This window comes from Gordionus sp. m RMFG-2023, chromosome 3, assembly GCF_954871325.1.
Source record: "Gordionus sp. m RMFG-2023 chromosome 3, tfGorSpeb1-WG-v2, whole genome shotgun sequence".
Taxonomy (NCBI): domain Eukaryota; kingdom Metazoa; phylum Nematomorpha; class Gordioida; order Chordodea; family Parachordodidae; genus Gordionus; species Gordionus sp. m RMFG-2023.
Window position 1 is genome coordinate 50,765,367 of NC_088777.1, and position 23,344 is coordinate 50,788,710.

At 26.8% G+C, this 23,344-nt stretch overlaps 2 protein-coding genes across 7 annotated transcripts in view; one reads left to right on the forward strand and one right to left on the reverse strand.

Annotated features, from left to right (window-relative positions):
- Positions 1-1,893: 1,893 nt before the first annotated feature.
- LOC135927177 (dnaJ homolog subfamily C member 12-like) lies at positions 1,894-2,653 on the reverse strand. Of its 2 annotated transcripts, none has more exons than XM_065463132.1 (5): positions 2,552-2,653; positions 2,436-2,508; positions 2,261-2,394; positions 2,155-2,218; positions 1,894-2,102 (listed from the first exon to the last, which is right to left on the reverse strand). In XM_065463132.1, exons 1-5 carry the CDS (start codon positions 2,603-2,605, stop codon positions 2,041-2,043), a joined length of 387 nt encoding a protein of 128 aa, XP_065319204.1. In that variant the 5' UTR covers positions 2,606-2,653; the 3' UTR covers positions 1,894-2,040. The 2 variants fall into 2 exon arrangements, with proteins under 2 accessions (XP_065319204.1, XP_065319203.1); XM_065463131.1 differs by having other exon boundaries at positions 1,894-2,114.
- A 5,036-nt stretch (positions 2,654-7,689) lies between these two features.
- LOC135925926 (uncharacterized) overlaps positions 7,690-23,344 on the forward strand; it is a 30,129-nt gene continuing 14,474 nt past the window's right edge. The window contains exons 1-2 of one of the 5 annotated variants that reach the window (XM_065461511.1): positions 7,690-7,849; positions 20,922-22,134. In XM_065461511.1, the coding sequence (XP_065317583.1) occupies positions 20,966-22,134 (1,169 nt within the window). In that variant the 5' untranslated portion in view covers positions 7,690-7,849; positions 20,922-20,965. The other 4 variants (XM_065461510.1, XM_065461513.1, XM_065461512.1 and 1 more) reach the window with 4 other exon arrangements.

Below are 23,344 nucleotides of genomic sequence, written 5' to 3' on the forward strand. Positions count from 1 at the left end.
TTTCTAATGATAAATAAACAAAAAAAATGCGCCTCTCTAATAATACATAATTCGAATTTCAACCCGGATTTTAAATATTCGAACCGATATTACTGTTTTAAGAACCGAAAACCTGAAACCGCTATTTTTATTTGAACCCGAATAAGATATTCGTTTAGGTTTGGATCCCTGAAACAATAAATAATTGAATTTGCAAAAATGAATAATCTTTCTAACCAGAGCCTGGAGAATTACATTTCAACAAATAATTCAATACCTGTAACAATATATTGTTTAATTATTTATTACTAATATTCTATATATCGTCCTTCGTCAACATAAGAATATTTCTGGATTTTTTTTTTATTTTATGCAAAATTACTTACTGAATTATGAAAATATATTTGGCTAGATAAATAATTTTTATGTAAATGAGATGATAAAACGCAAGATAATAGTAGAGATTTTATAAAGAGAAGAGAAGAGAAGAGAAGAGAAGAGAAGAGAAGAGAAGAGAAGAGAAGAGAAGAGAAGAGAAGAGAAGAGAAGAGAAGAGAAGAGAAGAGAAGAGAAGAGAAGAGAAGAGAAGAGAAGAGAAGAGAAGAGAAGAGAAGAGAAGAGAAGAGAAGAGAAGAGAAGAGAAGAGAAGAGAAGAGAAGAGAAGAGAAGAGAAGAGAAGGAAATAGCGGTTTACCAATAAATTTAATTCATCTACTTTCGATTTTGTATAAAATAAACTTCAATTTTTTTTATAATGCTATAATTACATATAATATTGAAATCATTGTTAAGAATGTATTTATTTTAATATATAATATTGTATATTTTAGGTTAACATTTTGGTTATCTTCATACCCGTTTTTAAAAATCGACTCAAAATGGAACGATTCTGCAGCACTAATATATACTATAAATGTTAACCCTTGTTTATTTTTAATAAAGTAAATATATTTGTACAATTTAATTTGAAAAACTTAGGGAAAAAAAAATTTGTATATATTATCAATGTTATGATAATATTATTTCCCATTGAAAAAACTATTTTTTTTTAGACTATTAAGATTCTTTAAGTTCAGACAGTTGCCCAATATACCAGGATATTATTTGAGAATTTGATTGGGACTCAAAATTTGGTCAAATGAGAGTTTACCAAATTATCAAGAGCCCAAAGTAGAACAAAAAAAATTCAACAGACACAGTCATTGCTTTGCTGTATGTGTTGGATTATGCAAATTTAGTTAAAAGATATTTATGGAACAAAATTAATTTAAATGATGGATTTTTATTTTATGTGATTATTTCTTCGAAAAATTATTATTTTAATATGCAAATACTTATAATGTTTAATGGCTATAAAAAAATATATAAATAGCTAAGAAAAATAATTATATTTGAACGGATGATATTTTAAAAATTAATTTAATAAAAGAATTACAGACGATATTTTGTTTCTTCAAAATTTGTGTGAAATTTAATAAAAAGGAAAGATTTAATACAGAAAAAGTAAGTCTACGATTTAATAAATTAGAATTATTTAAAAGAGTTACATTATATAATTTAGGTGTGCTCAAAAGTAAGTAGTTAGCCATTATTATTATTAAAATTAATCCTTTATTTTAATTATATAGATTTAATACACCTTTGATTCTTAATTAGCTCTCCCAATACTGTGTTAACACCCTGAGTTAATCGGACTTGTAACAGTATGTTTACTGTACCATTGTATATCAGATTAAAAATGCAAATTTATCATGTATTAATGTATATTTCAAAAATCATGTAAATTTTTAATACTTTTTATTGCACATTTAATATTTATATAATGGTGAAAATTAATGTTTTCCATTTCAGTAAAAATGTGAAATAATTTATTATACATAGTTATAATAATTTTATAAAATTGACATGGATAAAATAATCAATGAATGTAAAAAAAAACCAACTTACACCTACACAGATTATTTGTCAAAAAAATCATAGCTTTAAACTACTATTTGAGATTTTATATATTTAATCAAGATTTTTGAAAAAAAAGTTCAAATTTTATGTTCATATAATAAATCATATTTGATAAGATCGGAATAATTTCTGAGTGTCAGTTATTTCTTCATTAAAGGTAGATTCTAACAATTTTTCTGGTATAACATAAATAATGAATAAAAATTAAACAAATACTTATATTGTCATTTTTAGTATTCAATATCATTTTTGAATTATTATCCGGAATCCAATGAATGGCCTTTATAAAATTATTTTATATTATTACATTGATTATAAAAACCCCAAATTTAGTTAGTTCAATATATTTGTCAAAGCTAATAGACATTCCAGATTTTATATACTGGTCATAACGTTGCCTTAAATATGGATTTAAGAGAACAGTTTTTGCAGTAATTAATTCTTCAAATTTTTCTTCTAAGGACGACTTTAAATATAGGTTGATAAAAATATCATACTGGAATACTTAGGATTTTTATCTGGGTGGTAAGTTAGCGCCAATAATTTAAATTCTGTGTTTATTTGTTCACTCTAATTATTTTCTTATAAATATCATTTATTTTAAACCACTTACCGTAGACGAAAGACCACAATTTAATAATGTATAATAATTTGAATTATTGAGCATATTCTTACTCAATTTTTTTAATAATCATATGGTAAAAATAGAAAATATATCCATGAGGGTAACTAATAAAAATACTAAATAAAACTATAATAGAAAATCTAAGTATTAATAATTTTTAAGCAGTAAAAGATAATCAATAGATTCATGATTACTAACATTCCTCCGAAAATAATACGACTGCATAACCGTTTATTTCCTCCTCTTTAAATAATAATTAAGGGTTGTGCAAAATTTTAAGCTTACTGCATTTATTAGATTTTTCCCAAAATTTGTATTATAAAATTTTATTTTATTTTTTGGAATAGAATACAATACAGTACAAACTAGATATATTATTTAAAATTTATAGTAAAATATTTTCTGCTCAAATTGACTTAACATTAATCTTAATAAAATTGCAATTGGTTGATCAAAGAAAATTCCATTAGATATAAATCACTAACCTTATTAAAAGTGTAATTTTTGTCATTTTTTATGATCATGTGATTGTAACTAATGGTAAAAAAATGTCATATATGTAGATACATTTTAATACGGTCGATATTGGGGGAAGTAAATTTATAAGTAATTAGACGGGTCAGCGCGTACCCAATAGAGGGGCAGTGGGGAGAAAAATTTTCCCCCCCATTACAAATTTGACTGTTTTTAATATCATTTTAATCTAATAGCCCCGCTCCCTTCTCCTGTTAAAATGTTGCAATATCAATCAGTGTTTATTTTTGCTTCTAGTTGCATTAATAAATTATTTTACTAGCTCACTACTTTGTAGAGATTTACAAAAGCCAAATTTAGATTTGGTTCAGGTTATTGATTTGGCGGAAAATGTTTATGAACAGGTAAATAAGAATGAATGTAGATGAATATTTTCATTATATTTATCTAGACGATAACACTAATTAAAGCACCTAGGCTGTAATATAAATGTTGACTCAACTGAAGAATATTATAAAATATCCATTTTCATCCCATTCTTAGATATTTTTTTATCGCAAATTAAAATACGGTTTTTAGATAAAAAACATATCATTAGCAATCTTCAAATTTTACTATCTAAAGACCCTTCTTCTTTTTTTGATGTCACTATTGGTAAAATTAGTTAAATTTTATTAATATTATATTGATACTGAAATCAAGTTAATCAGTGAATTCGAATTGTGGTATATATATTTTCTACGTTGGCCATTTTACCTAAGCATATTGATCGGTATAAGGAAAACTTGGCTCAATTTCCAAATATTTTAAAGTTGTTTTATATTCTTGCATATTTATCTTAATACATGTACGAATGAAAGAACCTTTTCCAAATTGAGAAGGTTGAAAATTTATTTACGAAATACTACTTCCGAATCTCGGCTAAATGGATTAGCTGTTAAATATCCTTAGAGATTTGGTTCCAACGACAAATGAAATTCTTGATGAATTGGCAAATTTCCAAGGAAAATTTTAAATCTCATTATAATTTTAGTATTTAATAAATTTTTTGTATAATATTGTATTTGATAATAAGCTAGAAAAAACTTGTTTTTTAAAAAAATTTCTAATCAATATTTATACACACTGCAATTAGTATTTTCAATAAAAAGAATTATTCTATTTATATTGTATGAGAATTTAAGTTGAGAGTTTTTAAAGCCAGTTTTATAAAAATAAATGACACTAAATATTATTTCAATTATATATTTAAAAAAATTTTTTATTTAATATAATATACCTAACTTAAAATAATAAAAAAATTTGGTAATAACTTTTATTTTTTCTTTAAATATTTATAAGCGCGAATTAGTAAATAAAAGCTAAAAATATTATTATAATTATTATTGAATTATGAATAATTTAAAAGAATAGCTCAAAGATATGACCTGGCCGAAGACCAGCTATAGGGAATTTGGGGGGCGAAAGCTCCCAATAAAACTCCCCCCCCCCCATAAGAAAACCCTGGATACGCCACTGGGGTCTACATAAATGAGATGGGATTGTAATTGATATATAGTTTTAAAGGGGTGTCGTTTACTTCTAAGAGGATGGATGGATGAAAAATATTGGATGAGGGTCAGGGGGAAATCTGACATGGTGCCTCCAAATTATTTTTTTTATCATTCCGTTTTTAATAAATAGGCATTGTATACGGCAAAGATGTCCAAACATATTTAACCCTAACTAAACGTTGGCTTATACTTATGTGAAGGTGATAGTGTTTAGATATTTATTCGTTAAATTAAAATATAAACTTTATGTATCTAACTAAAGTTTATCTACGGAATTAAAAATAATGATTAAATTGTCTTTAAGTATATTTAGTATACAAGTAAATAAACTATATAAGTGTTTTTTTATATCCAGATAAATAAAAGAAAATGGAAGCCCAATATAAAAGCCTCATTCTCATAATATATAAAAATACAGAGATTGGCCAGATTTTAACTCTACGAGAACAAGGTTAAATCAATACATGATCCCGTTTTTTATAATTGAAATCTCAATATAACAATGATCACTTAACTTTTGTCTACTTACTCAGTTTTTTAATTAATGATAAAAGTTGTCTGTAGAATTGTTTTTTTTGGGGGAAAGGGGTGGGGGTGGGGGGGGGGGGGATTTATAGGTCTTGTTAAAATTAATTACTAATGGTCAAAAATTACAAAAACTTAAATTGAACCAATAATAATCAAATTAAAATCTAAAATAATATATTGTAAGCCGAGATATTTATTTAACCATAATTTCTTTTTAAGGCACACCCATATATTTTGCAAACTAAATCTATTTTTTTTAAATTTGGAATCTCTCAATGTTAAATAATTTGCCAAAGTGATTTTTAAATTTGAAAAATATTATTTTGGCGAAGATATTTTTTAACATGTATTGAATATAGCCAGATCATACTTTTCACATTAAAAAAAATTGAAAGATTTAGAATCTTTATGTGTTCCAGAAAAACTTAAGATATATACATTTTATAATAATAATTAAACAAAGGGGCAATTATGATGTCATTTTATCCGAGCAGCTGTATTGCTCTTCATGATTCTAGATAGCAACACAAGTTTAACCATCTCTACTTTTTAATTGTCAAATTTAAATTAAATTGTTTGTTTTATTTAAAAAAATTATATATGCTCATTGACATATATAATACCTAGACTGACGATTCATTCATTAAAAGTTTACATCAATGTAAATCAGCTGGAGACGCCATCTTGGTTACACTAATCATTATTAAAATTTTAAACAAGAGCCTTATTTATTCCTATATCTGATGCAAACTTTATTAAAGAATTACCGAATCATCGAGATAATAAGGAAGCAAGTTATCAATTTAATAGTGGTTTTTAACATGAGAATAATTACTATATGTATTACCAAAATGGCGGGTCCAGCTAATTTGCTTTTAACGACGCATAAAAATGAATGAATGAATCGTCAGTCACGTATTATATGTCATTATATGTGCTTTAATAATCGTGATGTGTTTTTTATATGAGCACCTCACCTTTATTTTATTCGTTTTAATATAAAAAAAATTACTTGTGTGAAAATAAAGAACTTAAATATATTTTAATTTTAAAAAATATTGAAATTAAAAACAAAAGTAATCTTGTTTCACTACATTATATTTTAGTTTGGACATTGGATTAGAAGTCTGTATAACCAAATTATTTCGATTTTGCACGGGCCGGCCCGTTTCCAATATTTTATTAAGGCTGAGGACAGTTTTTTTTCCAAATACAAGCCCTTAACCCCGAAACATATGTAGTTAAACACTAGTGAAGGTCAACGGTCCGGTCCTATCGGTCTTAGACCGGGATCGGACCAGGCCGATTGTCGGACCGATCTTTTTCTTGAGGACCGTGGCCCGGACCGGTCTTTTTATTTTTTACAGTCCAGACCGCTGTCCGGACCGGTCTTTTATTATTGTTTAAGTTTGCTTTACTATACAATTAATATAATATTTTTGTATATTTTATTTTATGATATTTTTCTAGAGGAGTCATTTTAGATTTTGTTAATTTTTATTTTACAATATGAAAACCATAAGTTTGTCCAAGAAACATTTTACTTATAGTCCCAATAAAAACTTAGAGTATGTGTTCACTGCAGTACCAAATTTAATGTATCGTCAGCACCTAGTAACAAAATAATATAATTTTTTAAGCAATAAATTAATTAAAATAAGCAATAATATTATTAAAATATTTTAGTTATTATATAGTTCTATTTTTTTTAAAGAAACTGTCTGTATAATTTATTGTAAAAATTACTTAACCTTATTCTTAATAAAATAATTAGGTACCTTAAGCAGACATCTGATAAAACATAAAATATATACTTCTAATGATGAAAATGAAAATATCTCAAAAAACACAATCTACTCTTAATTTTAATATGCCCTCTACAAGCACAAAATCATTTTTTTCATTACCATTGGATAAATTTTATTGTTTATATAATACTCTTATATTTAATAAAATGATAAAACAAATCAAATTAGGTTAAAAAAATATGTTTTTTAAACAAATAAAAAGACCGGTCACGGTCTGGATCGATCTTTTTCTTAAGGACCGTGGTCCGGTCCGGTCCGAGGGTATCGGTCCAGTCCGGACCAAAGACCGGACCGTGACCTTCACTATTAAACACCAAAATAAACAACAATATATAATATTGTGGAGTGGCTAAATTCAATGACTTTGGCATTGGGCTAAATTATAAACATTACACTTTGTGGATTATCAGCTCTATAAATATCAGAACTCATCAACAATCCAGCACGATAAATTTTTTTCCTGGCCTGGCCCAAATAAATTTCCGGTCCGGGTCTAGGGCAGGAGATTTCAGACCTCTACTTTTCATTATAAAACAATTTATAGATATTATAGAAAAAAAAACTATTAAATATTATTTTGAGAAAAAGATACTACTTAAGCTTTATTTATTTATTTATTTTTTAAAATAATAATATTACATATAAAATAAACATATAAAATACATTTTTTTTACTCTATATATTTCGTGGAGTTTAAAAAATAAATTATGCTTAATTCAAAAAAAAAAATAAGTTTTTTATTAAAAAGTTTTTCTCACCTATCTAAATATTTATGATAATTTAATTAACTGTTTTAAAAAAATATATAAAAAATATGAAATCAAATCAATAAATATTTTTTTATTTTATAAATAATAACAATAATATTTTTTCCAAACTTACTATTCGAATTTAATTTACGAAAATTTCAACGAAAAAAAGAGGTAAAAAGAAATATTTAATAATTATATATTTACTGCAAATTTTTTTTTTGTTTTAAGGTTTTCTATATACGAGCTGTGTTCAATTCTTCTTAATTTTTGTTTTGTTTTTTAAATTCTAAAATGAATATTCGTTTCAGATAAGCAGTTAGGACACCTTTCCACTTTTCAATAGAGGATGATACCTCTAAACAAACGCTTACAGATAATTATTTAAGAAGCTAGCCATTTAAAATTCTGAAAAGAAAAAAAGAATATGGTAAGCCGCAACCTCATTGAGATTGCTTTTATTTCTAACTAAATATTTGAGATTCATTATTTTTGAAATGTATAAAATATACTAACCCAGCCCGGTCCGAACTGACCCGTTAAGATTTTATATAAAAGTCTCCCAACCCAAACCGTAAAGAGGCAAGACCAGGGAAGGGGGCGAGCTTAAAATCTCGATTATTTATATATATAAGTATAACATTATAAAAATTAAATGTTTTATTATAACCGATCAATGGATAATAGTGTATACATATCGTAGACCTTTAGCTAATTCAGGGCTTATAATAAATAAAAGCTGATTTTATGGGAATCGTATTCCGATATGCAAAGAAATAACTTATGAATTTCGAGTCATTTTTGCCAATAAATTTTGTGTTTTTTTTAAAAAAAATATTTTATAGGAAACATTTTATATGTATATATTGAAGTTCATTAAATTATCTGATATTCACGACGATTCCAGCATATAACTTTTAATGATCCCTGATGATTTAAGTTTTTAAAGATCGGCTAAAAACCTATATTATATATGTGTATATATATATATAAATTTTACAAAAAATTATGGACAGTTTCAAACATTTATGTTATTTTTTTTTAATCAATTTCTTTCTTCCTACTTTTAGGTACAAAAAAAAACTTAAACCTTTATTATTTTATTTTTTTTAATTTTAAGTGCTGACTTATGATAATAAAATAGCTTTTACAAAACTCCTATTTAATTAATTTTATATTTAAAATTAATCTATTTTATTTTTTTGTACTATATACATTATATTCATGTATTTACGATACGATACTGCAGTGATATAATAGTAAATTTCCTGTAACGTTAATATTGAAACGTAACATATTTATATTAATGACCAATTGTAAAATAATATCATAAATTGGTTAATCATAAACGTAGCTATAGCGAGGAGGGGGGTGGGGGGTTGTACTTAATTTTCCTTTAGATTATTGTTAGAAGAGGTGGGGGGGGGGGGTGGGGGTTAGTGTAAGATATTTAAGAATTTTGAAAAGAAACAAGGCCTAATACCTATTGGTTTAATTTCTTTAACGCTTTCTGATGCTTCAAATTCTTCTTTTTCTTTAAAATTCAGAATTCATGGTCAAACAAATCTCCTTCAATCATCAAAATGACCTTAAAAATCATTTAGCCTTTAAATATAATTAACTTTCACGCAAAAAAAAACAAAAAATGTCCAAAAAACTGTTAATCAAATTTAATCTTCTTGAATATATCAAAACGTTTTTTATAATCCACTGCAAGGCCATTTTATTTAAATCTCTTAAATATATTTATTTTAAAAAAAATTTAAATTAGCCATAAACTTGAATTATAAACATTATATTTTTTTTAATTTTCTTTATTTTTCTTATTTTTAGCAAATTCACAGGAATCAGATCTGTTAAACTTTGAAACAAGATATAACTATAATGATAATATTAATAAATTTTTATTTTTTAAGAAATAATTTTATAATTAAATTTGTAATCGTTATAATAAAGCTGAATCATGGACAGATGGTAAAAATTTTAAAAAATTTTTTAGGTTTTATTTGTCATATAATTTATTTAATTTAAATTTTTTTTTTTTCTAACGCGACCACCAATAATATTTTTCGAATTTAAAATTTAAAATTTTAAAAAAATAAAATAAAAATTGTGCTCGCCCTTGAATAAGCATTTATTTTAAAATAAGATATTTTTTTTAATAGAATAATTTTTTTTTTAAAAAAAAAATATTTCGCTTAAAATTTGCAACCTTTAGAAAAAATATAAATAAATCACAGAAGGACTTTTGACCGATTAAAAAAATAATTACGCCGAACAAATTTTAAAATTTAAATAAGATTTTTTATTTATTTTTTGATTCTCAGTTTAGCACGAATTTGCGGCTAAAAAAACACAAAAAAAAACAGCAAATTTTGTGCGCTAATCGTATAAGGGGTTATAACGTTTTCCTATTTTCATTGAACCGGATTTAATTAATAAATTTCTTAGATCCTTTGGGCCGAACTATTGGAAGCAATAATTATGAATCTTAAGACCATTTTTTTAATACTTGTTTGTTAGAGGCCGAAGTAAGGGGGGAAAAAAATTACAAACAAAAATATAAACTTTGGCCAACTTTACGTTCAAAGGAAGGTAGATTGAAAGCACTAGCGATTAAACTTATCATTCTTTTAGTGCTTCGTTAGTGGTTCAATGAGTTCAGTAGACAACATTTCTGCTATATTTTGTAAATGAGTTCTAAGGGAATTTAAAAATATGAATCTCAGCCCAATCCAGGGGGTGTGTAATGACAAGCCTGATAATTATTTAATTCCTCTTCTTATTTTTAACCTTGCTTGATTTGTGGATTATGATGACACGATTTTATCGGGAGTAATCCATTACGAATTATAATATTTTTAAAAAGATTTCTTGTTTAGCTTTATTTTGGTAGTTAGAGAGCCTGTTTCTTCACCTCTATATTAAATATAAATTTAATTTTAAAATTTTAGTTTCAGTAAATATTCAAATTAAGTAACCCATGACCGGGAAAAATTTTTTTTTTAGTTAAGAAGTAACTTTTGTTTAGGAAGGTTTATATTACCCATAGCATTATTCTTTTGGATCAAAACCTTAACCCAGGGCCCCTGCTAAGACTTGTGACGACCAGAGAATTGAATTCGGCGGCCTTCTAAAAACCCTCAAATTTTTCTAAACTTTTTAAGATAAATTGTAAATTAATAATGGACAAGATTCCTCATTTTTAAAATGTGATTCGTTAGTATACATGCTTCTTAGAATATCTTATGGCGAAATATAAATATTTTGCAATCTGATTTAGGTAATATTATTAAGCATGATTTTGTATAATAATTACATTTATAAATTATCTAAATGCTCAAGAAATTTTTTTTTTTTTGAAAGACCCCAAAAATAGTTTAATTTTGGCAGCTGCCCCACCCAGTCTCGCTGTTTGCACGGCCCTGCACTGGCTACAGCATCAGGCATTACAGGTATCTAGTGAATCTTATTCCTCGAATAGCCAAAATGCGATTTTTTTTTTAAATTGCCAAATATAAATAATTTTATCCAAAATCTGGAAAAATATAATGTTGAAATTTTTTTCTTAACCTTTCAAAAATATTAATTTTTTTTTAAAGCTATAATAACTGGATTAAGGACCTAAATTACAAAATATAAATCACCATTAAATTTTTCTTTTTTGTTTATTATATATAATAAGTTTTTTTTAAGGACATTTTTATAACTTGTTAAATAATGGTCATAAATTTTTATTCTATTGACCTAATAAAAAATATATCAAATATGATTTTTGATATTATATATATTACATCTTTTCTTTCTTTCTTTCTTTCTTTCTTTCTTTCTTTCTTTCTTCTATCATTTTTTCTTTCCTACTTTCCTTCCTTCCTACTTTCCTTCCTTCCTTCCTTTCACACTGTCCTGAATCAATGTTTTATATCCCTATTTGATCTTTTATATTGTAAATTTTGGGTGTATCATTTGGACAATGAAATTAGTTATCCTTACATAGTTGTTAAAATGTATCTGGGGGAAGGGGGGGGGGAGGAGGATTATGGATATTCATAATAAGCCCTGAGGTGGATTGTTGATTAAAAAAAATCATATTGCAACTGTCGGGGCCTAAACCACAAAATTTTAATACTCTAACTGCATTCAAAGAACCGAACGACGAATTGGTACCCGAACTGTTAAACTAGTGTGAAAACCATTTTGTTTATAAATTTATATACAAGTTATTTTTTTTTAAATGAGAGGTATTGTTTACTTTTCCCGGTGGAGAGAATGAGCTGAGGCCATATTTTTATTTCCATTTTTTTTAAACACGCCATCCTTTCATGTATGTATTGTTTTCATTATATACATAAAATAGCTTACCCGTCCATTTTTAATTAAAAATTTTGGGCCCGCCCGATGTTTAAGAATTATTTTATTGATTGATTTGACTTTTTACTTATTAAAATCAAAAAAAAAATTCTATTTGTAATCAATATAAATTAGTCCTATATCGGGGGGATCTTCTTTGATCCTAAGATTTCGATCAAAATTAGACGACATCATTATTAACACGAATTTTTTTTATGCAGGTAATCATTCTATTTATTCATTTAAATTTTGATACTTTTTATCTATTTAAAGAAATGATAAAACACTGAAATATTAAAACAAGTATATAAAAATATGTAAAATTAATTACTAAAAAAATAAAAATAAATATATACATTATAATAAATATCGAAGGCTCTAAGAAGAGCTTAATTAAAAAAAATAAGTATAATTGTGTTTAAAAATTTATAGTTGAAGTTTTTGTTTAAGAAATAAGGATTCGCGATTTTCGTTTCTATCTAATATATATGTCAGATGATTCCCAAGTAATATTTTAAACAATATTCAAGATATAATCTATCAGAAAAGTGAACGAATTTACGATTAAATGACTTTTTTACTATAATAGTTATAGGCTAATCGTTAAATCTAATCCACCCTCCCTCTCATTGTTTTATAAAAAAAATCCACCCTTTTGTTTTGATGTTTGAACTTATTTTTTTTAACTTAAATACCTAACATGTTAAATTAACACTTTCATCGAAACTTTTAGAACTTTCGGAAATTATTAAATAGCTCAATTTAAATTTCCGGAACTCCTCTGCTACACGCGCCCTAACTTTTCCGGAAATGATAAGCTGATCTGATCGGTCAATGTTTTATAAAATGGCTAAATTAAATTTAAATTAAATGTATAAAATGAGTGGTTATGACTTTTGGACTATGCTATTCGCGGTAGGTTGTCACCATTTTGCGGTTTCGGATATTTTGGGATACTCGATAATTATTATGAAAAATCCATATAAATATTCGACTAAGTTCAAAGGTTAACGGTAAAAGTGTCCCAAATTTGAATGCATTTCCGGTCAAACCAGAATTTTAAAATTTAAAAAAATAAGACACCCTCAGTAAATGATTTTAAAAGGGAGAGATTTCCAAATCCCCATTGATTCCATATCCCAATACGACATATATTAAAATAATAGATAAACTCATTCTTTTTTTACAAAATAAAAAACAAAAAAAAACAAAACTCATGTATGCATGTAACCTAATAGTAATATTTAAAAAAAAACTCCCCGTAATGAAATGTTGTTTTAAACTTCTTTATATTTAAAAAACACAAAATAAAACAAAAACCAATGGACAAAAAAATGTTGTTCTTTATTTTCCTCGATTTCAATATTATTATATATATTTCTCTACATTTTATTTTGATCTTATATATTATTATATATAAAAATAATATATTTGATGTTTATAAAATAAATGTAAAATCATTTACCTATACGTTATAGTTTTTATACTATTACCTGTGAATGAAATTTTTTTTTTCTTTCTTTCTTTCTTATTTTTAATAATTATATCACTTTTCAGAAGAAGAAGAAAAATAAAATAAAATAAAAGGCATATAAATGTGATTGTATTCGCATCTTTTAATAACAATCAATTTTGTATAGTTATAGTAGTAGTAGTAAGATGATGATTCTTGTAATCAATAATCAATCAATCAATCAATAGTTGCAAAATTTTTGATCTATTGAAGCATTTTATTTTTAAAAAAAAAATAAATAATAAATATTAACTTTTCAATTCATAAGAAGAGTCTCGCATAAAAAAAAATTTATATTTGTAGTGCACTGAAAATGGCATTTTTATTCTTGCTCTTCGTCGGGCTTAATTGCCCCGGTCCGGTCCGTTTTTTATTTGTCCCGGAAAGCCCGCCCCAAAATAAAAATTATTCGTCCGCCAAAAATATTGGCGCCCTGCCTCTCTCAAGAATTTTTATAATATATCTATTGCATGAAATTGGAGGGCATCATACAGTGGCGTAGCTAGGAATTTTCCTCAGAGGGGGTCCATACATATAAAATCCTGGGAGTTTCGCCCTCAGACCCCCTTTAACGGGCCTTCGGCCCTTTTGCCCGGCCTTCGGCCGGTTTTATCTTAAAAATCATAACCACATTTTCGACAATATATAATAAATATTTTTTTTTAAATGCATGAATAATATGTTATTATAATTTAGTAGATTGATTATTCTCATTGACTTTATAATAATACTACCCAGAAGAATAATTTCAATAGTAATATAATATCCTTCCACAAACATCAAAACCAGAAAAATATAAATATTAATGGTATTTATTTGATTCAAAGTCACTTTTAAGTCTTTTAAACGTATAATCTAAAAAAAAATTTGCTCTGGGAGGGGTCCGAACCCGAAAACCACCCCCGTAGCTACGCCACTGGCATCATATTTAAAAAAAATTTAAGCCCGACAAGGCCCGAACCTGAAATTTTTTTTTTAAAAAAAATAAAGAATAGGCCCAGCTATTTGTATACTAAAAAATAAAATGGAACTGGTGGGAAATCCCATTATATAATGTCAGAGATGTACCCTTGAAGTAACGTCATTAATAACGAATTTCCTCTTTTTTCAAAACGAAATAACGTCATTCGATATATTTTTTTGAACATTAACGTTTATAAAAAAAACAATATTTATCGGAGATCTGCAGGGTACATAATTTTTGGCCGGACTTGGGTTAAAAAAAATATTTTCAAGTTTGGCCTGGATTTTTAAACTTATATCTAGATCCGGTCGGGACTGGGCTAGATTCTCCGGACTGGGCCAGGTTCCCGGTCGGGCCTGTATGTCTCTAATCTATCCCGTAAAAATATTTATTCTTTTTTCCATTTTATTTGGGAATATAAATTTTTTTACTTAATCCTGGTGAGGCTGACAATATATTCAAATTATAGTAACTAATCAGTTGGATTACCCTCTAATGGAGCGTTAAAATTCATCTTTTTCCCTTTAAAACAATTTTCAAAAATAAAGCAAAAAACTAATTAAAAATAAATCAAAAAATTTGAAATTCGGGCTCGGGAAGTATGATCGATAAAATTAATAAAAATGATCAAATGTAAAAATCCGTGCCGGGACAACAAAATATCCGGCCGGGGCAACAAAATATCCGGCCGGGCTTGATATTGACCGGGCTGAGGAGCTAACTCCGCTTCCGTCTCGTGGTTACATTACCTTATTCATTTTACCAGTTATATTTTATAATCGGAAAAATAAATGAAGAGAAGTTGAAGAAGTAAAGACAGAATGATTCGAATAAATAAATTGAACAGTTTCTCAAAAACCGCAATATTATATTGAAGGAAGTATAGGAATTCCAGCCCCTACCTTGGAATAAAGAATAATAAATGCCTAAGGATAAATTATAATCTTTATTGATAGCATAATTTAATATATTACTGAAATGTGCAGAGGTACCATTTGCATGGCCCGGCCCTGGTATTTTTTTTTTAATTTTAGACCCTGTACGGTCCAGGTATTTAAAAAGAAAATTTAGGCCCAACCCGGGTATATTTAAAAAAATTAAAATTAAAATAGGGCTCAAACCGTTTAACCGGACCGGGCTTAGGGCCCTGCCTGTAGGTCTCTGATAAATTACGAGTAATTTCATATTTCTTAATATTCCGTGTCAAAATTTCAAAAAGAAAAAAAAATGAAGCATAACAAATGCTTTTTATCTATATATCGCTTTCTCATCACTTTTTAGATATAGTTTTTGTTTTTTTTTATTATAGTTTTTTTTTGTATATAAGCAACCTTGATATTCAAAAAGAAAATTTATATTTTTTTTTTATTTAATAAAAATGTTTATGAATTTTTTTTTTGAAATTTGCAACAAATAAAAGTGTAAAAAAAAAAAACTATGTTTATTCCACATTAAAATATTTTATTTTATATATATATATAAGACAGTTGGATTGATAATTAAATTCATGCTTCAATTATGGTTGCATGCAATCATGGTTTCTAATTTCTGAACTTACTATCCTTTTATTTAATAAAAAAAATGCATTTTGAGGCGTAGTTGAAAGTAAATCAACTGGTGACACGTCATTTTAATATCTCTCAAATGAAACACTGACTTTTGTCCTAAAAAAGGTATCCATTAATATAAATTGTTCATCTGTGCAACCAAAATGTCTTGCCCATCAGCTGATTGATATTGCTAATACACATTTAAGTAAATGAACAGTTCTAGGTAATCATTTAATATTACTTGCTTCCATTTTTTTTTTCATCTGCAATTTTATTTTTAAGCCACCAATCATTTTATACTTAGAAGTTCGAAAAATTTATATTAACAATAATGTCATAGTGATTTGACGTTTTGGAAGAGGACAAAAAAAAGAGAAAAATATTAGAAGAATAAATAACTTTTTACACCATGGAGCGCCACTACACTATTTAAAAAACACCTGGAGCACCCCCTTCTTTTTAAAAATAAGGAGCGGGAGCTAGCTCCTTTTAGGGCTGGAGTGGCGGAGCGCCGCTCCACCGCTCCTTTAAATTTAAGGTATAAATTAAATTATTTTTTAAATATTAATAATATTTGTTAATTAAAATTCGATAAAAATGAAATTTTATTTTATTTAAATTTATCCATTTATTAAATGTTGAGCCGAGTTTTATATTGGTTTTTCTTCTAATCATTTTAAATATTAAACATCGTTTTTCATTTTTATATTGAAAATTTTTTGGAAAATCTTGTAAGTCATATTAATATTCATTTTATTGATATATAATAAAAAATAGTTTTCGATATTATGGATTTAGAGATCATAGAAGAAGAAATCGAATTTCCATTTCCGAATGCAAAATATATTTTAAACTTCTAGAAGATGTTGATCCAAATGACAAACAAATTTAAGGGCAAAATGCTGTTAAAAGTATTTCATATTCAAAAGTGAGCAGCTCATCTAAAAAGCATCTAAAATTTAAAAAATCTTTCTTTTAAATACGAAATGATAATGGAATAAATTTTTTTAAAATGGTTATAATTATTTTTGGACAATTCATTATAGTTGAGATTGTTAGATATGATGCTTTTTTAAATATATTTTAATATTTATTATAATTTTCTCATTACTTGTTCAACCTCCTTTATTATACCTGAAATTAAAAAATATCTTTATAAAATACTCCGCTCCGCTTCCCTCTAGTGCTCCTATGGAGCGCTTATTTAGTATTGTAAAAACACGTCTTAGGGGAGAGCCATGGATGTTTGTTGGATTCTAATCTAGAAAATTTATTACTTTTAAAGGCTAATAATATATTATTAATATTTTGATAGATCATTTAGTATTCGTGTACCTTTTAAAAAAATGAAAATCAAAGGAGTAGTTATGGAGTGGCACTCCATTACTTGGAGCAGGAGCTAGCTCCTTTTAAAAATGTAGTAGCGGGAGCTAGCTCCTTTTGGGAAGGTAAGAGCGGGAGCGGGAGCTAGCTACTTTTAAAAAGGAGCGTTAACAACTTTGTTAAATAGTTTTTTTCCCCGCATATTTGAGCTTGATTTTGGTATGAACATTATCATTTAAAGACTAATTTAAGGTTCGACATTTCAAATTTAATATGGAAAAAATAATTTTCAAGATTCTATAAATTTGTCTTGTATAATTAGTGCCACTTATATAATTTTTGTTTTCTTATTTCTACTACAATTTTCTTAAATTTTAATTATATATATAATATATATATATATAAATGATTCACACTATTTACCTGTAAATTGTGATTATTATTTCTTTGCAAAATGAAATGTCATTATAAAAAAAATATTATATATTCTCCAAGGCTTTGTTTAACTTTTATTCATGCCAAAAGAAACATTTTAAAAAATAACAATTATTATTATTACATTGTGACAATATAAATTATCCAAAAATACAAACTAACTAACTTATGAATCGTAATCAAATTTAAAATTAATTATCCAAAATTACAAACTAACTAACTAACTAACGAATCGTAAGATTTCGAAATAAAGGGTTCAAAAAAGCGTAAATATTTGTATTTTATATATATAAAAGAAAAATTAATTGATCTTGATATATCTTTATCTTTTTAAATATTTATTTCAAATTTAAAAAAAATAAACAAAAATGATTTTTCGCAATCGAACTTTTGTTAAGTTGAAAGTTGACTCAATTATTTGGACACCCAAACAACAGCAATGAGATTATTGTAAGGATAATAAGAATGGTGTTCATATTTTATTTTAAACCATTTACGAGCAACAAATAATAATTTTCGATCCATATTTCGCTTTTGAATGTGCTTGTTGATTCCAGCTTCATTCTTGATATTGTTACATTTGGGTAAATCATTTTAAAAGTCTTTATTGAATCTTCAATGAATTTATAAATTAGTTCAACTTCAAATATTGACCTAAACGCTAATTATTAATTTATTTATTTTTTATCTTAAAATTACAAATGCAATATTTTATTTTTTATTTTATCTTTGAAATATTATTATTGTACAAAAATTATTTATATATTATATATTATATAGTAATTTGTATAAATTAAATTGCAATTAATTTTATTTCATGTGACATTTATGTATAATATAGAATAATGAACTTGAATATCATATGGTATTTCATTATGTATGAAGAAAAAAAAATGTACTTGTTTGACCTTTAGCATAAACTAGTCATTTTTTTTACTCTTTTCAATCTTTGAATAAAATAAATTTATAATTTGAAAAGTAAAAAATGGTTAAAAAACGAAAGCAGAAGAAAAAAAGCTTTTTATAAATTAAAAAAATTAACTCGGACCAGTAAATGAATTATTTTAATAAAATATTTATTAACTAAAATTAAATTAAATTACTAACCATTTACACTTTGTTATAATATTTATAAAATTGGATAAATTAAATTTAAAATTATTTTCCTTTGTAAAATTTTTTTTATATTATGAAATATGTAATTATTTTATTATATATATATTTAATTACTATTTTCAAGGTTGTCTAAAAATATATAATATTTCTGAAAAATGGCAATTATTTTTTGGTAATAATTAGTAGATATCATAAAAAAAAGTATATTTTATTAACTCAAAGTTAAAATATTAATTATACGGAAGAAGAAAGAAAAAATTAATATTGGTACTAATTTTTATTTATTATATCTAGTAATTAGCCAAACGATCACCAAATTATTAAATAACCTTTCTTAAAACCTCTATTAAAAAAAATAATAATAAAGACTATTTAATGGAGGTCATAAAAGGTGGTAAGTAAAAGAGAAATCTTCATTAAATTTTTATAAATTATAATTCTGGCAAAATTGGATTTTTTAGTCAATATGCCTAAGGATCTAATATTTTCCAGGATCTAAATGCATAGAGCTATAATTTAATAAATTAGTAAAATAAGAAATTTCATATAAAATATCAAACCCCTAAATCAGATAAGCGAGCCTTTATGGGCCGGTCCGACCCGCATGCTTTTTTAATAGGCTGGTCTGGGCTTGGGTCTAAAATTATTAAATTTATTTAGGTAAAACCTTAATAATTTCCCAAATAGCAGAACTCTAATTATATTATACCTACTCACTATCCTACTCACTATCCTCAACTGATATAGTAAAAGAGGAGATGCTTAGCAATAAACGATCTTAAAAACTTTGAAACCAAAACATAGTCACCATTAACATGGATTTTTTTTTTAAAACACAATTTATCGGTATATTTTAAATTATAACATTTAATATAAAACAAATTCTGTCCGGGATTTGTATAATAAATATTTGTATTGATGAAATCGAAGGCAAAACAATAATCAAATCCTTTTTTTTATACTTAGTAACGGTTTCGATACTTTTTTTTTAAATGTAACGTTAATTTTCTGACAACTTTGCAAGAATACCTTTTGTATATTGTATATTTTTCGTTAAAAAATTACGATATCCAGGTTCGTAGCTAAAAATAAATTCTTATTATGCTCGGACCTAAGAAATAAGTGAATTTTCTTGGGTGTTTTTATATTTCACACGTTGGTCTGAGGGGCCGGTCCTCTAAGAATCGCGCGAATTACACTATGCCCTTCCCCCTTTCTCAAATAAATCGCGCCGGATTTTATTTTTATATATTATAAATCACAAGGATGCCGACAAAAATCATATTTATTTATTGTATATTTAAAATCAATTTATAATTATAATTTTATTTTCTTTGCTTATATTATGTTTTTAAACTAAAATAAGAATCAATATTTACCTTTCTTATTTTATTTATTTTTCTATATAATAAATATATAATGTAATATATAAAATTTTGCAATTTTTCGGCTAAAATTCAAAAAAAATCAAATGAACACAAGGGAAGATTTTAAAACTAATTTTCCTATCCTGTTTTTAAGAAATTGTCTAATTTGGAATTAATTTTAAAAAACAAAATAAATATTTTTAAAAAAAACATTTCTTTTCTTAAAACCAAATTTTTTTTTTATATTATCTTGTTTTGACTTTTAAAAAAAAACATTTTACCTTGAAAAGTAGTAATAATAATAAATATACAAATTAAAAGCATTTTAAATGATTTAAAAAAATATATATATTTATATTACATATATAATTTTTGGTGATAATAAACCATAAAAAATTTTATGACACATTTCTGTTATTGACATTCTAATGATTTTTGCCAAAATAAAAGTAAGAAATTATTATTTTTTGTATTTTGAAAAATTTTATGGATTAAAAAGGTAACACGTACTTGTATAATTCGAGGAATTTTATGATATCTCTTATAGAAGTCTGAATAAAAAAAATATGATCATTCTTATGTAACCTTTTCACATATTTATTAATTTTTTTTTATTAAAAATTTTTAGGCGTAAAATATACAAAAAGATACAAGAAACAAAGGAGTACAAACATGAGACTTCCCGCAACGCAGGATTTGCAGCAACAACAAATCCACGGAAGGCAGAAAAAGCCACACGTTTCTAGCTACCAGAGGAGCAAACTAGCCCCTGCCCTGGGGCCTTTGATATACGAGACTACGGATTTTGAGGAACATTCTATCGGTTATGGACCCGTTATCGAGCCTGATGATACTTCTCGTCTAGAGCAGAATGGCTATTACCAAAATTCAAACGATTATGATAATAGGCAAAGATACAACAAAGGTTATCGAAATCCCGGATTATATGAACGGGAAGAGGCGAGAGAAGGTGGAAGAGGACGAATGAGCAATGGGGAATCGAGAGGGGCGGATGCGTCGATGCCGAATAATTATTCCGAAGACGATGAATATATGATCACAGATTATTACAGACCCCCGCTTTCATCGCATGATAGGGGTCGCAATGATAGCCAGGGGAACTATCAAGGCGGGAACGCGCTAATAAAATCGCAAGATAAATATGGCAGTGGCAATAAACGCAGTTTGTCTTCTCCTTCGTTCCGCAAAAACAGAATTAACAATGGTTACGATCCTCCTATCGAGGGTTACGCGACCAATACGGGTAGTTACAGGGAGTACAGAGATTCCAACGATACCAAAATACCCAGCAATTACATGGTTTTAACTGTCAATGGAGACGGATCACCTCAACCGGAAGACACTTACTGGCTTAAGCCGGAACCTATATTGCCGGATGATGTAATGGTTAATCGCGGATATTTTTCGTCTACTCCCTCGACACCTTTACCCCAGCATAAAGATGTCGCGAACGAAGATAATTCCTACCCTCAAAGAGATGACAAAATTGTTGCATCTAGACAGATTAATAGCCGCGAGGCCAGGAGGCCTCAGGAGGTATCCTTCGCAACTACCACCAACGATAACGACAGTCATTTTAACCGTGAAACATCGAGGGGCGATATAAACGCGGTGAGAAATGGTTTTCCCATGGACGCATCTTTCGCGTCATCTAATTTTAATCCAATCATACCCGGCCTGGGCCCGCCGGGTCAAGCTACCCTAGTTAATACCCCCGAGTTCGGATCTTATACGTCTTCCAAATCCAAATCTTCAACCCAAAAAAGACCTTCTCCTCAAAGAACGTTTTACGCCTTCCAGAAGATGAAAGAAGCCATCAAGTTTTTTTTTAAAAAAATCATACTCGATTTATATATGTGATTTTAATTTTATAGCGATTATTTATTTTTTTTAAAAAAAATGTAGGTTTTTTTATGAAGGAGAGGGATGGGAGTCATTAAATGATTAGTTAATATGAATGAAAAAATATATTTAATTTATTATGGCAAATAAAGATGAAATTGTATCCAAATAGATCAGAATTGTGATTTTGGTTCGGAATTACTATATTTTAGGCTTCTAATTCCAGAATCGATCCTGAAAAGATTCCCTGAGTTTATACTTATCTTCTCTTAGTATTTATCATGTCAATCAAAAAAGAAAAACGACGTTATATCCAGAGATCGAAGCATTTCTGATTTTAGATTAATTATTTCTTTAAAAGTTCTGATATCAGAAACGGATCCAAAAGGTTTCTAGACTTTTGCTCATTTATTTATTAATTAAAAATGTATGTGAGTCTAATTATGAGCACAAACCCAATAACCACTTTTTTAAGGCATATATTTCCCGTTTCAAATTTTTTTAAAAAATTTTTGCCCGGGTTTTTCTGTTCCAGTTTTTTGATTCCGTTTCCAATCTCTGACTATATCTTATCACCATTTTTTTCTAAGTTGGTAAATAACTCGTATTGTAAATCATTATCAAATTAACATAACATGAAGAGCAAAATAAGATATATTTCGTATCGAAATGCCATTACCGCGACTCCTGAAACCAGACCCTGTCGAAGTATGGAATACTAACCCAGATCCTTCTATGTTCAGTTGAACTAGTGTTGCTAAACCGGTTTAAACTCAATATTTTATCCAGAAAAAAATATTATGCAATCCTAAAGATATTGCTCATCGTTGACACAAAGGTATGGAGATCTATTAACGAAATCTAGAGGCTTAGACAATATTTTTCTGGCCAAAATATCGAGTTAGCCGTTCTTAAAAATCAGTTCAATGCGAGCCGTTCAACAACACTAAGTTGAACCCGGATCAATCATTTCCGGTTTATAAATTATTCCCCCTCTCCACCACTTCATCCAATCCAATCCAATACCGATATTGATATTTTTTGTTTTTTAAAAAGAAAATAATTAATAATAAAACATGCTATTAAAACAAATAATTTTATTAAAATTTCTTTTCAATAATCTCCCAATTCCTTCCCTCCCTCTTCCTCAATTCATGTATTCCTTATTATTTATAAATCAAAAAAATA